Raw genomic sequence first — 16,387 nt, forward strand, 5'->3', positions numbered from 1 at the left:
GAGTGCCATTCTCTCGTGAACACATCTGTTACCGTAACTATTTCTACAGGCAGAGCGCTCGCCTGCCCTTCTGGCCATGATAGCAGTCTTGTAAAGGTGCACATGCCAGACACGTGTACCACATCCCCTCTTATCCAGCTAAAATGGATCCCGACCACAGTCTTTAGGTCTCATCCTGAAGCAGCCTTTATGTCTAGAAATTCAAATCTTCTACCACCCACCCTTTTTTTAACATGTGTCATATAATTAATATGCCAAAAGGGATCATGTGTGAGCACCTCAAGGCATAGCTACAGTCGGTCTTGTATCATAATCTGACCACTTTGTTCGTCACTGGTGTGAAGACGCTGCAGTTCCTCTTTGATCTCTCTCCAAAGGTCTTTACCTGGTGAGCAGCAGCTTGAGGGAGCGTTTCGGTCTCTTGTGTCAGTGTTTCCTTCTTTCAGTTACTACCTAGAGCTCATGAGGGGAGTATTGATTAGTGTGCAGAATCACCTACAGCTTCAAACTACATTTTCTGCTAAAACAAACATTTTCTGTACAAGTATATACCCAAACCTATTGTATCATCTATGTGAATTTTTGGCCAGCTGGGGACATACTATAGATTAACATGATAACTTCAATTCATCCAACCATTTTCTACTGCTTATCCTGTTAAGAGTCGGGGGGGGGGGGGGCTGGAGCCTATCCCAGCAGCCTTCGGGCGTGTGGTGGGGTTCACCCGGGACAGGTCGCCAATTCATCGCTGGGCCAACACATGGAGAGACAACCATTCACACCTACGGTCAATTTAGAGTATCAATCAGCCTCATCCTCGATGTCTGTGGACTGTGGGAGGAAGCAGGAGTACCAGAGAGAACCCACACAGAAAGATCCCGTGCCCGAGCCAGGGCTTGAACCCGCGACCTTCTTGCTGTGAGGCGACAGTGCTGACCACTGTGCCACCGTGCCACCCTCCATGATGACTTATTTTTCGGATATGTTTTTAAACTTAAAGTTATTTATTAACAGTCCTAAAGCAAAACGTATCTTAATGTTTGACTAATGAAATATCACTGAGCTTGGGACATGATTACAGTTTGATTTTATGTGAACTGACGTGAGCTGGAGATGGGTAGCAAAACCCTGTTTCTAATTAACTTAATCAGGTAGTGGTTCACAGTTAGTGGAATGGCCGTTAAAATAATATAAATTAAAAAATATATATATTTTAAACTTGCATTACATGCACTTTATACATAAGAATTTTCATAACAGGGAGAAATCAAACTAGCTCAAACTAGCTTCGTTTCAACTTGAAGTTTACTACTGTCAGAAAACTACATGAAGTTTGTTGTCAATGCACATGACTACAACAAAGTTATGGTAGCATAAGCATCTCTGTCCCTCTAGCAATATGGTGGTTTTAATATTTTGTGTCGTGCTAGCATGATCAGTTTATTAGCATTTAACTCAAAGTAAGTAACTCCAGACTCTAAAAGACCTCTAGGAACTGTTAATTATCGTGTGGGTTTGTTCAACATAGTGGCGTGGCAAATAAAAACAACACAACACATGGTTTCACATGACCCGGCCTCCTCCTCAGATCAGACATGAGCTGCTGGATGGTCCCATTTTCCCCCTGCTGGGTTACTTGGACCACTTCTCTGGAGCACCACAGTTCAACTACATGGAGCAGGCGAGGAGGCGTAAAGGCAGAAGACACACAATGCTGCACCTCAGTTTTCAGCCTCCAGCAGCTCGTGTCTGATCTGAGGAGGACGCTGGGTCGTGTGAAGCCAGCTGTTATTGTCTGCCACGCCATTAACTTGAACAACACCACATAAGAGTGAGAGCTCTGTGGGGGGAGCCATTTTCTGAGAAATTAATGACTGTGGGTGTATTTCTTAAAGGAACACATCAACTATTGGGAAAAGACATTTGTTGTCCATCATTTTTAGAGCTGGACAAGCAGATAGGTACCTTTCCTGTCTACATGCACTGCGGAGCTCCATACCACCACTTGATGGCCCACTGCTGGTTAGCTTAGCTGTTATGAAGGTTAGCGGTATGGCAGTAGAAAAAGCTGTCTCAAAGGTCAAGTTTTTTCACAGAAAACATTCAGATCAGCCTTAGCTCTATTAATACAAGCAAAGACTGATTTGGAGAAAAGGGTATTCAACGACTTTTGAGACGTTATGTTCACATCGCCCCAAAGCATCATTTTGGTGTGGTACAGAGGCAGCTCTTTGACTAGGCTGACAAGAAGAGTCAGGAAGTCAACCCAGAACATCATAGGAGTACAGCTGTCCTCTCTGTCAGACATTTATACCATCATATGTCTGCGCAGGGCTAGAGGCATCACCTCTGACAGTTCACAACCCGGACACAGCCTGTTCTCACTGATGCCCCCAGGAAAGAGGTACTGATCCCTCCAGGACCGCACCTCCAGATTCGTTAACTCGTTTTACCCCAGTGCAGTACGGGTACTGAATACATTTCAGTGCTGGTGCAAAAAATGTATCAACAGTGCAATAAATGTATCCATCCCACCTCTTACTTGCTTTTTATTGTATATATTTATATATATTTCTTTATTTACTTTAATTTATCTGTTTTTTAATCTATACCTTGAGTATGACGACAATAAAGCATTCGGACTCTGATTCTGAGCAACATGCAGTTAGAGGCCTGGTGGGGGTCTGTAGCTCTGTAATGCTGAAAGAGAGGGGAGAACAGTATCTATCCTTTAAGGTAAATCATTGCACCAACTTTGATGGAAATTCCTGTAAAAGATATTCCAGTGCGGACAAAAGCTGTGGACCCACACACTGAGACTCCAAATCACTGACTTAGCACTAAAAAAAAAAGTGAGGCATACATTATATTGCCGCCAATCCACTGAATAGTTGGATTTGTTTTCAGCACACATCTTGTACCCCCCCCCCTCACACACACACACACACACACACGCAGACATGGCACCACATATGTACAGAATCCTCCCTGCTGATCGTTACTCCGTGGGATCGAGCACATGAAAGGAGGACAAAACAGTCCTCTAAAGCCTGTCAGAGACTAAGATGAAGTACCCTCTCTATCCATTTTTGAACACCAACGTCTGGATTCAATAACTACTCAGATCTTCAAAAGCACCCCCTCACCGCTGCCAAGTAGGTTTTTTGAGTTTTTTTTTTTTAATTTGTAATCAGTATCACCTAAAAAGGCCCAATTCCATGAAGTTCGGTGGCAGAGTGCAGCATGGCCGAATGAAGAACCCGTCCAGTATGGGGGGCAGATCTGATCAAATATTCACTCCAACATATTGTAGGAATCATGGTCACAGGGCCTTATGCCTGCCTTTGTAGGCTACCTAACATTACAGTTTGATAAATGTAAGCTATTTCTGTTGCATTAACCCATGTTTCGCTCATAGTCTGAAAAATCATAGTCAATTAACGGTAGACTTGCACATACAATTATTACACAACAATGTAATAATGCAGTTACATGTGTGACTGACTGCAGTTTCTTTTCCTACACACACAAGCATGATTGAACACATGGTGTTTCAATAAGAGCACAAAGTTCATGCTTTGATTTCTCCTCTCGCCTCCTTTTAAGCTGTTTTGAGATGTACAGTAAGGTCCTGTGTTACATAATGACCCTCCTCTAGACTCGGCCCTCTCCATTGTTGACATATTTAATCTATGTGAGAGCATAAATGTAGTCTTTTCTCTGACTTACAAGAACAGCCCCCGTGTCTGTAACTCTATCAAACCTCTAATCATTCCAAACCATTTCTCCTCGTCTAAACACCAGCCAGGAATCCAGCCGCTTCCCCGTCTGGATAAACAGGTTTAGAGCACTGTGGAATGGCCCATTAAACCTCCACCAATCCTCTTCACAATCCCTGCTTCAATCTCCACACCAAGCCGTGAAAGAGTTCAGCCAATTCTTGTAAAAATCTTGGAGGGGAAGACAAAAAAAAAAGAAAAAGAAAAAGAATAACTGCAGTGGTTTCTCTGAAATGGCCATGGAGACGCCCTAATGGGTTGGGAGTCAGGGACTGGAAGGTGAATTGCGTATTTTCACGGGTTTATTTTTTTTTCATGGTCTATGATCTCGGGTTTTTTTGTTTGTTTGTTTGTTTGTTTTTTTGTCTCTATCATTTGCAAGCAGATGTAAATAATCAAAAGTGATGAGTTAAGGGGATCTCGGCTGAAAATATCTTGAAATTGATGACTTAACACCAATACTGATACTATCAATCTGACCTGCATGTGAGATGGGAGAGATCCAACGTCATAAAAACATCGTGAAAGCAGTGAGGAGACAATAGACTTCAGAAAACTCCCAACTGCCACATGTAATGTTTGACTGCCACCTACTGGGCAGTCATGGTACAAAACGTTAAAAGAGAAGAGATGAAGACCAACAAGTTGTCAAGTTTACATTGAATACTTGTTGCACAGACTACATTAATATCTCACACACACACACACACACACACACACGCTCAAATGTTAGTTCTGAATAACATGTTCAAAGAGTCAAGTACTGGTGACATTAGTAGTGTAACAGTTGTACTTTTGCAGACAACAATGTAAAAAAACACAACTGAGATCGATAATACAATGTTTCTATCCTCAGTATCGTTGTGTGTGTTTCTGCAGAAGACCAAAGGTTACACATTTGAAATTTCTGAACCAACTTTTTCCCTGTTTTCTTTCCAAATGTTACTAGAATCCTCACTCACCCCACATTACCTGGAGTCTGATAAATATTGGTTGTTAGAGAGAGAGAGAGAGAGAGAGAGAGAGAGAGAGAGAGAGAGAGAGAGAGAGAGAGAGAGAGAGAGAGAGAGAGAGAGCTATCCCCCAAGGCTGTCCTCAGGGTTCATGTCTTTGTTTTCCTCATTTACGTCTGTTTTGGTGTCATTTTTTTCCTTACTCCAGTCGAAGGTAAAAGGCCAGAGGGCTGAACATTATCCAGATTGTCAAACCCCTTGAAGTAAATTGTGATTTTGGGTTAAATAAATAACATTTGACTTGATATTTGGTTTGACTGTCATGGTGGTGCATGTTCAAACGAAGTTGGATTTTTATTCAATAAAAATGCTGACTGTTCGGAGACACGTTCAGAAAGTGTTTGGTGGTCTTTGTTCCATGGCACGTCAAAGAACACTGGCTCTTCCAGTTAGCTAGCTTGACATCATCCGCTCATGGTAGTCACTGAGCAAATATGCACGCACACTTGGAAGCTAACAAGCCAACCGAGGCTCTGTATTGTTTCAGTAATCACAATAGTTCTGATTAGAATGTGCTTTATAATATATTTACAGTAAATTTAATCTTTCTTTTAAATTCTGATCCTAGAATTGCTCTTGCATGTAGACCAAATCAGAAATTAGATCAGGCTCATATCTATCAAGACTCCAGCTGTGTGTTGTCTTCCGTGACAACTCATCAGTGTTCACTTGCATGGTAAATACCCCTGACATTCGTCAAAGTGATCGAGCTGGCGGGACAAAAACAGAACCAGGCATGACACTGCTGTTTAGTGATGTGACTGGCTCCAGAAGTAAATTAGAAAGCATGCTGCTTCCACTGATAGGTCTCAGTGACTCTTATGAGCTTTTTATTAAATAACAATATATCACATTTATCTCGCTATTTCATGAAATGTTATCAGTCAAAATAAATAATCCTGACGTCTAATATTCATATCAACGTGATGTTAATATTTACTCAGACGAGTTAGCAGTTGGGGTACTATTAGCATTACCTCTGACACACAATAATATACAGCACATGACCGAATCTAATTTATAGTGACTTTTAATGGCAACAAATGTGTTCAAACGACAGCACTTCTCACCAGAGTTTCAACGTTCAGTGAGAGAATAATGACCTACGATGACTGAGTCTTGTCGAATATCCTGAGAGCTTGTAGAACTGGATGGGCGAGCTGTGTCTTTTGATAAACAAATGAGGTGTCAGGTCAGAGATTCGCCGTGGAACAAGAGCTGGAGGTCACCAGTAAGATGGCGGGGAAGTTATTATGGATTCATTTAATTAGGAATAACTACATCTGGAATCAATGTGACTGTAAATGCAAAAAATTCAAGTTGTGCATTTATTTGTCCTTTTTTTTGGGGGGGGGGGGTGGCATCCAGCAGGTCCATCCGATTTGCTTTAATGGTCACTTGATTGACAGCATGAAATTTTACATTCGTTTTAATTGCACTGACCTTCACACCGCTCATGTTATTGCGCCAAACCGACCGTGAATTCCAGGGTGGAAGAGAGAAAGTGGTAGGAATTTGTCACGGTTTCAATCATACTCCTCTTTGACTATAACAGGTACAGTATGTAACATTATTAACCAAGTTTAAGTTGCCACTGCATATTATTGTTATTTTATTCATTTATATTTGTCGTTTCATTATGACTATTCATTCATTCAATTCACTGAATCTTGAAGGAAATAAACCTAAATCTACAAAACTGTGATGCGCAAAGAGGACACCCCTGAAAATTGTTCTTGTTGCCATTTGGAAAGAACTTTATTAATCCCATACAATAAAAAACAAAGAGAAACAGCTGTGATTTTTGAGACAGGAGTCATACATTGGTTAGAAAACTCTAGCTGGAGGGAAGAGTTCCCTTGAAATTATAATTATAATTGTCAGGGAGAAAGAAAAAAAAAAAGTAGAACCCTTAAATTCCCAACAAACACCTCAAACGTATCATATACAAGACTGACTGATTTGTATATTTCTGTTTTTCATACGATACTATAGCCGTGGCTGTAACATACAAATGAACCAGTTTCCAGCGGGAAAGCAGAGGTAAAGAAAGACAAAAGTTCCTCTGATGAGTAATACTAACGAGAAAAATAATCATCCTATTCATTATCCTGCCTGATGACGTTAATGTAACATCTCTCCATTTGGAGCCCTGAGAAATATCCGAACCATTTTCAAGAATATTGCTAACAGATCAGTATGTGTCGCTAAAATTAATAAGACCGTCTCCTCCTCAATGTAAACATTTCCTCCCAGGGAATCAAAGGAATCCCACCCCCTCCACCCCACGCCGTCTGAAGACAGGAGACAGCTCACGATTGACAAGTAGAGTGGTACGACATCAGGCTGCACATCAGAGGCCAGAATGACTCTCACCTCAGCCACACACGTGACTAAGATACTTTTATGAAATAGATTTAACTGTTTAAAGAGACATCATGCCATAACACTTTGTTGTTTTTGCAGGTACATTAGGAATGTTTTTCACCACACAAAAGGGGACGTGGTGCTTAGGAAGGCATGCAGAGGCGTCCGGTGGCACCGTTCCACATGCTAGTCAGCCCAACTCCTGGTAAATATATACGAATATCAGCGCATCCCGGTATGACCAGATATTGGTTGTTTTTTAAATAATTTTTCAGTGTCAACAAACTATAAATATCATGCAATTCCATTGTTATACAGGTAATATAGATATAAGATAAGAGGAGCCATCAGCCAAATCAGTAGTCAAATTTTGGGCCATCTGCAAAAACAATTGAAAACAAAAAAATACCCCAAACTGTTCATCCCTAGATGCAGCATAAGCTTCTTATTCAAATGAAACCCTCAATATGAATCTTTAGTACACTGAGCGCAACACACGGCTATTATCTTTGGTGCTTTTAATTTATTTACTATTTAGTCATTGTGCTCTCTTGCACCTCACAGTCGGAACTACTTCAGTGTCTTGATGGCAGCGAAAAATGACGTAACACATTTGAGCTGAACAAAACCCGTGACTGCTGATCCGACCAACTGTTAATGTCACGTTACAAGCAGTGTATTGACGTGCGCTTAGGAAATTGGATTACCGTGAGGTTGTTGGTTTTTTTTTTGCAGTAACTTGATGCCATAAAGCCTTGTAAACGCTTTCCTAGTGTCAGAGATTTCAGCGGGAGAAACTGGATGCATGAACCTAACTGGAAACTTAACAGGGTTTTCACATGACAACAGAGAAACTATGTCGATGACAAACGTGCGGATGGTGTGAGTATCTTGCAACCATCCTTGCAGTGAAAATCTAAAATCGTACTAAAAGCTTACATTAAAATAAACAAGTCTAAATAAGTCATCTCCACAGCTGAATAGAAGGAACCCACAAGGCCACTCGAGGCTGTGCTCACGACATCATCAGTCTACAGGGTCTAGGAAAGGGGTGGGGGGGTGTTCAGGCTGCAGTTAATATTCTAAACCTTCCACTCTGTTCAATTTTTGCAGTAAGAGGTAGACAAAAAAAACCAAACGACCATCTGCATGTTAAGGCATGTTCTACAGGTAAGGCAACGTGGCTCTACCGTGACATCCTTCATGCCTCCGGTGGATCTGGTTCCACAGCGGTGTGCGTGTTCAAATGCAGATGCTAGTTTTCCAAGTGGACGTAAACAAAGAATACTAAAATATTCATGGTAGAGCAACAATGTGTTTTGCAGTGTAAATACGGCATAAAATATAACAAAATACCGTTAAAATGCAAACAAATCAACACCTCCCAAAGTTACATTCTACACCTACAGTTCTGTCCCGCACACCATCGAACATTAAGACCAACAGTAACACTCCAAGTATGCTCACTGCTGCATTTAGCGACAAAAAAATCGTTTTGAATGAAGTTTACTTGAAAATCTAAATTCAGCTTCTGATGTGAAATCTTTAACAGAAATGGCCTTCAGGATTTTGTTTCTTCCAAAGAAGTTTCCACACACATGTAAGCTAATAAAGGCCTCAAGTGAAAAGGGAAAAAAAAAAAAAAAAAAAAGGCCTTTTCCAAAGAGCCTCTGTCTGAGCCTGAAAGAGATTCAGAACCACAGCTACAGGAAGGCGAAGGAAGATCTTACTGACACCCAGAGTAAATTTGCTGACATGCCTGCATTTGAGGTGCAGAGGTACTAAGACAATGCCATTTTCATAAATGGATAAATGCCAAGACCTGTTCATGTACTGATTTCCATTATGCACGTTAAACAAGTGATTACGTTTTGCCATAATGTAGCTGTCGATGAAGTTACCTGCCAAAGCAGTAAAGTCGAAGCAGAACTGGCTCTCGGTGTACCAACTTAAGAAGGATCTAAAAAGAAAACCAACCACATGCAGAGTAACACCCATACTCTTATAATGGAAATGTAGTGGTTTGTTGGAATAAGCTGTAATGGCGAAGGTTGGATAATGTTGATTGAAGAGAACTGCCAGTCAGTTCTGAATCCAAGCGCTAAAGGTTGAAGAAGCTGACCCAGTCCACGTGGTGCAGATGTGGGGTGAAGGCCAGTGGCTTTGGCGAACCATTACGGAAGTGTGAGGTCTTCAGCTTTGTTATGAAGTGGCCTTGATGCCAACTACTTGCTCTTCCCCACAAGCAGACAGCACAGTAGCCTGTTAAGGAAGAAAAGGATCAGATCTGGGATCAGTAGCGTTATATTTGTCTCATGCCACGCAGGACACACACAAAAAACTTACAGCAAAGAACTAGCAGCCATGACGGTTGCAACAGTTACGCCACATGAATTCGACTTTGAACATAATAGCTGCGGTTGGCCTACATTCTGCACCTGCATGAGAGGAATTAACACATGTACCAACAGAACGTCCTGCACTGTTCTGGACTAAACTGATCTTCCGCTTTTCTACATTTCTGCTCTTGTGGACCGATTTGCTTTAACTGATTTATCAATTAGCCTTTGGCACCCATGCAACACTTCAATAAAGGATCAACACACTGGACACACCACCAACATTCACGGACAGTCAACAATCGGCCCAGTGTCATCTCAGAGTACCTTAGGATAAAATACTATGACTAAATTTTGCTGACAATGATGGTCTTATCACAATACAACGATTCTGCGACTGTTGTTATACTGCAGGATATTTCATCTACAATGCCTTATAAATAAAGTAGTAGTAAATATCTGGGGTATCAACAAGTAATTGGACAGTCTAGTGTAAGTGTCTCTTCAACATAAACAGTTAAAAAAAATGGTGACAAAGGTATCTGTCAATAACACAAAATGTTTTATTAAAAATGATCAATATTTGGTGTTTTGCTGTAGAAATGCACAGAGAGAATTAATATACTCAGCCCCTCCTCACCCTCTCAAAATATTCTTGAAGCCTGCACATATAGAAACCAGGCACATGAACATGGTACAAGCACACAGGACACAGTCCTTGAGTTGGAAATGAGAGACGCGTTTTTACTTTTGAGTGCACATATGAAGCCCTGCCCGGTCCCTTGGTAGGGTGCCGCCATAAACACACACACAATCAAAATTTGTGCCAAGAGAGAAAAATCACCCTTAAATCCACCGTGCATTACAACTCATACAAATACATTCAAGCCCTTGCCAAACAAGGTCAGACAATGCCTCATCGTTACCGGGTAAACCCCTCTGCATTTCAGAGTATATGGAGTTCTGTGGTGCCAGTCCTGCTCTAACTGGACCATGAATACCGAGGCTTACACCAGCTGAGCTGGCTACCTCCGCTAAGCCCTCTGCTAACCTGAATCTGCAGAAATAATTTAATTTCTGAGCTAGCTGCATGAGTCATTGAAATTTAATCGAAATCCCAATATGGTCTACTGCAATTGGAAAATTGCAGGAAGCTACTGTCAAAACTACTTCAAACTAAACACTGTGGTGCTCCACAGGTGTACTGCCTACGCACATATACTACAGCAAACATCTTCACACAGCTCTGCACAAAAATGACACCACTATCGTTTTCATGGGTTTTTCAATGAAGTACCGCTGAAGCGAAGTAGTCAAAACATGTTTTTTTTTTCAAAACCATGCAGTTCTATAAAATATTGTCAGTAACACCAATACATAAACAATAACTCATAGCAGTTGTGGTTTTACAGTTTCACCTGAAAAAAATATGCACGAGCTGTAGAGGCCATACACACTTACCAAGATTATCTCCTCATTCTCGACCCTCTTCTGGATTTCTTTGCCCAAATCACCATCTGGCAGTTTAAGGTCATCTCTGGTGTCTCCTTTGTCACACAGCAGGGATAAGTAGCCATCTGAGACTAAAAGGACCTAAATATGCCATTGATCAAAGAACACAGACCAGTGTTAAATTGTTTCTGCTAGATGGACAATCTCAGTACAAATATTCCATTGGTTCATCTTGATTAAGGATCAAAACCATTAAATCAAAACCTGACTGTGTAGCTTGTGTAGATCAGACGGCATCACACTGCGCACTTGCTATCATATCGTTGAATATTTCTCCCAATGCAAATCAAATAGTTTGAAGCGGGAGGGATGTGCACCTCTATCCAGGGAGAGAAGCTTTTGCTGATTGTCACACAAATCTATCAGGGCTGCACAGAGCAGCTCCACCACATGCTTCCAAGGCACCTCATTTCACAGTCTAATTTAAGAGTCAGAGTCCCTTTATTTACCACTTGCAGTATAACAACACTGGAAAATGCTTCTAAGAGTTTAAACATATTAACGTATGAAAAAAAGACCATGTAATCAATCCACAATAAAAGGATTTGAAAATAAAAGCATGAAAGAGAGATGCAGTAAGTGCCCACATGTGGATATACTCACAAACACCTGAGGCAAAAAAGTGCAAGGAAGAATATAAGTAACAAGAAAAAAAATAAAGTGCATTTTTTTTCTCTTACACCCATGATTTTTAACGAGACGATTTCAGGTTGTTCAAGCTCTCAAGAAGCTCTGCGCAAAACGAGAAGCAGAGAACTTTATAGACCAGAATCATTGTATGCATTATCATCTGCCTGAGGGGAGAAAGACAAAGACTTGCAGCGGGATGACCAGTACAGGTCAGAGACTTCAAAGTGTAGATGTCGTGCAATTCTAGCAGATCAACAACAGTTGTCTTGCAAATGAGGCACACAATTCTCTTCAAAAGATTTCCAGTCCGGCTAAGTAAGATTACCAAAGCACTCGATAAACGAGTTGGTAAAAGTGCTTTTTTCTGACACATCGACAAAAGTTCGTTAAAGGCTACTTTGTTTGATTTACATGAAAAGAAAAGCTGTTGCGGGGGGGGGGGGGGTTTCTGACAATAATTCTGGCATTTACATGCCAGCTAAGATCACCTGTGACGGTCGCATCAAGAAATTTAAAACTACTCACCGTCTCAACCTCTGTAACGTTCATAGTGATAGGGAGGAGGACCGCATTTCAACCGCTAAAATCAGGAACAAGCTCCTTTATTTTTAGAAGCAGTCAAAGATAAATTGTTAGCAATGCTCCACTTGATTAGATTTTGTACCTTGATCTCCAGTGTGACTGGTCATTCGAGTCAATAAGCCCAAAGACTGCTGTGTCGTCAGCATACTTAACGATTAGATTGCAGGGATAAGAGGCTGGAGAGTTATAAGTGCTAGGAGAGAAATGGAGAGGACTGGGAGTGCAGCCCAGAGCCAGTACTTACATTCAGTTCTTCAGACAATCAATCATCAGTTCTGACTCTTTGGGGTCACAGAGTTAGAAATCTGAAAACCCAGTCACATATAGCATCACGCAAATCCGAATGGCACAAATTTAATGATACCCAGTGATAATATAATGGACCGAATCTATCAGTAGATTAGTTGTCGGCCGTTGAGTTGATTACTAATGTTTATACAGGTTGGTTTGAGAGAGAGAGAATTAAAGAAAAAGTGATATATGAGGACCTTTTCTGACACTTTGAATAGGATAATTACTGGAATGATTATTGGTTGCAGCAGAAGTCCAGTAATTGTATAGTTGTTTGTCTCTATCCAGATCAATATCTTGCTTTTTCTTATTTATTTACTTCTTTTCTGTACATTTTTTCCATTCTTTTCCTATTGTAATGTAATGCTGTAATTTGGTCTAGGAACCCTTAGAAGACTAACTGGTTGCCTTGTAATAAACTAAACTCAGCTCCAGGAAAAAATAAATACGTTTTAAAAAATTGGGCTGCGCTGCGAGAGCTGCTCGCTCATCTCTCAATAAAGTTTTGGCCTCTGCCATAAGATCAGTCTTCCTGTTGATGTCCTCAAGACTCTATTTCACTCCTTTTTTTCTGACAATTTACATGTGGATGATCTTAGGTGAATTAATCTCTGCTTGGGAACTGCCACCACTCGGGGAACCCTGACGTGAACTGCGCAGGTGCGACCGTGTTTATAAACAACTTGTATCGCGATCTTCGCATCTTTTTATCGTTCGTGGCGGCGAAGAGGAGATCCGGCGGCAGATATCTGGAACCGTAAGGGACATGGTGATTTATGGGAACATCATCGCCATTTTGAGACACAGCGCACTTTTTGACGTTGTCAGCGCAATGACGTACGAGAGACAAAAACACAGGCACGCAGCCTCACAGCAGGAGCTCAGACCCATGTCTGCTGGAAGCTTGATGCTGAGCAAACGTGGGTCCAAAAACCCGCTTCGACCCGTGTGTTTCAGTGTGAAAGAGTTATTATATTCACAAGGAGGTCCACCAATTGACTGGGCAGTTAATGGACATTTTGAGATAAGTGGCATCAGCCGATTATCTGAACGTACAAGGTCAATTAAAAATAAACAAAAAAAAGGTCTGCAAACAATATATCCAGTTTATTTCAAAACATTAAAAATAGGAAATATTGAATTCCCTGAGAGGAGAAGGAGTAGAAAGGGGAAGGGAGCATCAGAAAGGAGAAGAGCGCGAAATGAAAATCACTACAACAGACATCAGTAATTCACCCTGCAATCAAGAATCTAATTAAATGGAGACAAAACAATTTGTTTGACTCTGCATAGATCATAAACCCTGGAACATGACATGAGTGACTGAAATTGACTGAAGAATGCAAGAGTAATGGTGCTGATTTCTCAGAAAAGACACAGGTGCTTCTTTCGCCTCTATTTGTTAGCAGACCAGCAGTGCCACTGGCAATTTGGAGGGGTTGCTGACATGCAATCCAAGGGACAATCCAATATCTGCATGTACGTCTATTATTACGAATATGAACAAAACTGCTTCCCCCCCCCATAATAAACCTGGTTACGAAGAGCAACAAGCTAACTTTTGTTTTGAGTTTTAAAAACTTACTGGCCCAAAAGGATGTATAATCAAGAAAGAAGACACTACTTGTCAAGTCAAAACCTGTTCAACCAGTTCGAAACCTGCACAGTATGTTCTTTCAAAACTGCTAAAGACCTTACCTGTGACACCCGCGTAGCAACCCAGAAACCTTTTTTCCCCCCTCTTCACACATCACACCTTTCCATTAAACTATGGCATTAAAAGTAATAAATGTTGTTTTAGCTGATAAAAACAAATATTTCATGATCCGAGGTTCAATTCAAGAGGGAAACCTCACCTGGTAGTCTAGCCTTGTGACCTGTGGGACATCCATGTTATGAGTTGATGGGCATAAATCCTCATATTTTTTTTGGGTAAAGATGTCAAGCCCAGTGAGGTGAACCTGAGAAAAAGAAGAAAAAAAAAATCAGTGAGTCTAGAGTCCATCTGGCCTGTGCACTTGTAAAACTAAGAAACTACAGTTTACATCACCAAAAGTGCCTTAAGCTCTACATTCCAATGGCTGAATCAGGAGGCTTTTTTTTTTTTTTTTACCTTGGCGTGCCCATGCTTGCCAGTTTTAGAGGTAGACATGTCAATGATCTTACAGGGGCGCCCTTTCAGCATGACATGACCGTTCTTCCTGAGGGACGAGCACTGCATGGGGTATGTTGTGGAGGCCCCAGAGTCCCCACTGCTATGGTCACTTACATCCATTTTAGAACAGGATATTCTGTCTGTCAGTCAGATGAAGGGAAAAAAAAAAAGGTGGGTTAATGTTACAGATGAAGGAGAAGTTTTGAGGTAGTTAAGGTACACACAGGGCTTCGTGCGCCACGTGTTCTTAGCTCAAATTTCTTCTGACAAACTTTAAGATGTGTTTAATCCTTAATTTGGGTTTGCAGATGGAAAACGATGCCAGATGGCTCATTGTAGCTGTCAATCACACAGGCTTCTCAAGACTTCCATGATACAGGGGGTGAACAAAAATTTTTATTAGTAAAAAATTATTTCTGTCTGGAAGTACGATTAAATTAAGTTTTACATATATGTGTCTACCATTTCATGAATGAGATCTATTGTTCACAAGACGAAGTCGGCACAGGCAGGTCAAAGACATTCCATGACACGCCGACAACTACTGCTGACTTTCGGCTGACATTAAATCAATCATTTCATGTTTATGCCAATACATCCTAGTTAAGTTCTGAAAACTTAATAAATGCAGACAACAATAAATAAATTTAAAAAAACGCTAATTCCTACCCTGAACAAATGTTTTAGGGTTATCTGGCTTTTTTTTTGGGGGGGGGGGGGGGGGTCAGACACTCTAACAGCTTCTGTGACTAAACTGAATTAGTTTGGTCACACTTGATTTATCCAGGTAAAATACCAAAATGACCTCACCGTATTAACAAGTCCTGTAAACAATAGCACAAGGTAGCGTCAAAATAGCTTGACAGCTAGCATTCAGTAAGCTAGGAAACACCATTAACCAGCCAGGTTACGTGGCAGTTGAGATAGATGCGGCTAACTTGAAACAGATGGTTTTAGGTCCATCTTCAGGATGGTCGATTAGCTCGCTACACGACACACACACACCCATTAATCCCGGCTGACGTGATGTGAAAGCTAGCCTGCGCTAATTTATGGCACCAGACATCTTCTAAGTTACTAATTAACGACCGAAATCACTCCAGGGTAAAACGTCACCACAGCAGGGGAGCAACATGCTACTTAGCTAACCTGTCACAACACCGTGTGTTTAGCTTACCTTGTACCGTGTTGACACCAGAAAGAGGGGGTCGCTTTGCATGCGTACAGCTTTTGGAGAGCAGGAGGAGCAAGGAGGGCAGGTATAGGCTCTCCCCAGTGACGAAGGAGCATATCCGGAGACGGTGCAGCGGTTGTGGGACGTCTTATTCTCACCTCTGCTCTGCTCGTCTGTACAGAAATTAAAAATGTTGACAAAACAAAGTCAACGATCGACAGGCAATAAAGGATGAAGCTCCCCTCCGAGCAATAAACAAACATCCCATCGTTACCAGTAATATTTTTTTCTTTTATTATTATAGAAAAATAATCAGAAAAACATATAAGTCAATCTTTAAGAAAAAAAATAATTGTAGCAGGAATTAAATAAGTAATAAGCTCCCTTTAAGTCATTATAAAATGCTTTTTAAAACTATATGAGCATTAATGATGGTGTCATTAAACAGATTTAATGTCTGTGTATAAACCAGCTTGAGGATTGACATCTACGATTTTTTAATCCATGTTTTATGTTTTATTCTGTATTTATTATCAGTTTACTAT

At 40.9% G+C, this 16,387-nt stretch overlaps 1 protein-coding gene across 3 annotated transcripts; it reads right to left on the reverse strand.

The window, feature by feature from the left end:
• Positions 1 to 6,446: 6,446 nt before the first annotated feature.
• Positions 6,447 to 16,012, reverse strand: eif5a2 (eukaryotic translation initiation factor 5A2). Of its 3 annotated transcripts, none has more exons than XM_086182858.1 (5): positions 15,674 to 15,811; positions 14,627 to 14,808; positions 14,370 to 14,474; positions 10,960 to 11,091; positions 6,447 to 9,421 (listed from the first exon to the last, which is right to left on the reverse strand). In XM_086182858.1, exons 1-5 carry the CDS (start codon positions 15,675 to 15,677, stop codon positions 9,362 to 9,364), a joined length of 483 nt encoding a protein of 160 aa, XP_086038984.1. In that variant the 5' UTR covers positions 15,678 to 15,811; the 3' UTR covers positions 6,447 to 9,361. The 3 variants fall into 3 exon arrangements, with proteins under 3 accessions (XP_086038984.1, XP_086038985.1, XP_086038986.1); XM_086182859.1 differs by lacking the exon at positions 15,674 to 15,811 and adding an exon at positions 15,846 to 16,012 and having other exon boundaries at positions 6,448 to 9,421; XM_086182860.1 differs by lacking the exon at positions 15,674 to 15,811 and adding an exon at positions 15,479 to 15,623 and having other exon boundaries at positions 6,448 to 9,421.
• Positions 16,013 to 16,387: the final 375 nt, after the last annotated feature.

This window comes from Aulostomus chinensis, chromosome 17, assembly GCF_037954235.1.
Source record: "Aulostomus chinensis isolate RoL2024-O1b breed Wild chromosome 17, RoL_Achi_v1.0, whole genome shotgun sequence".
Taxonomy (NCBI): domain Eukaryota; kingdom Metazoa; phylum Chordata; class Actinopteri; order Syngnathiformes; family Aulostomidae; genus Aulostomus; species Aulostomus chinensis.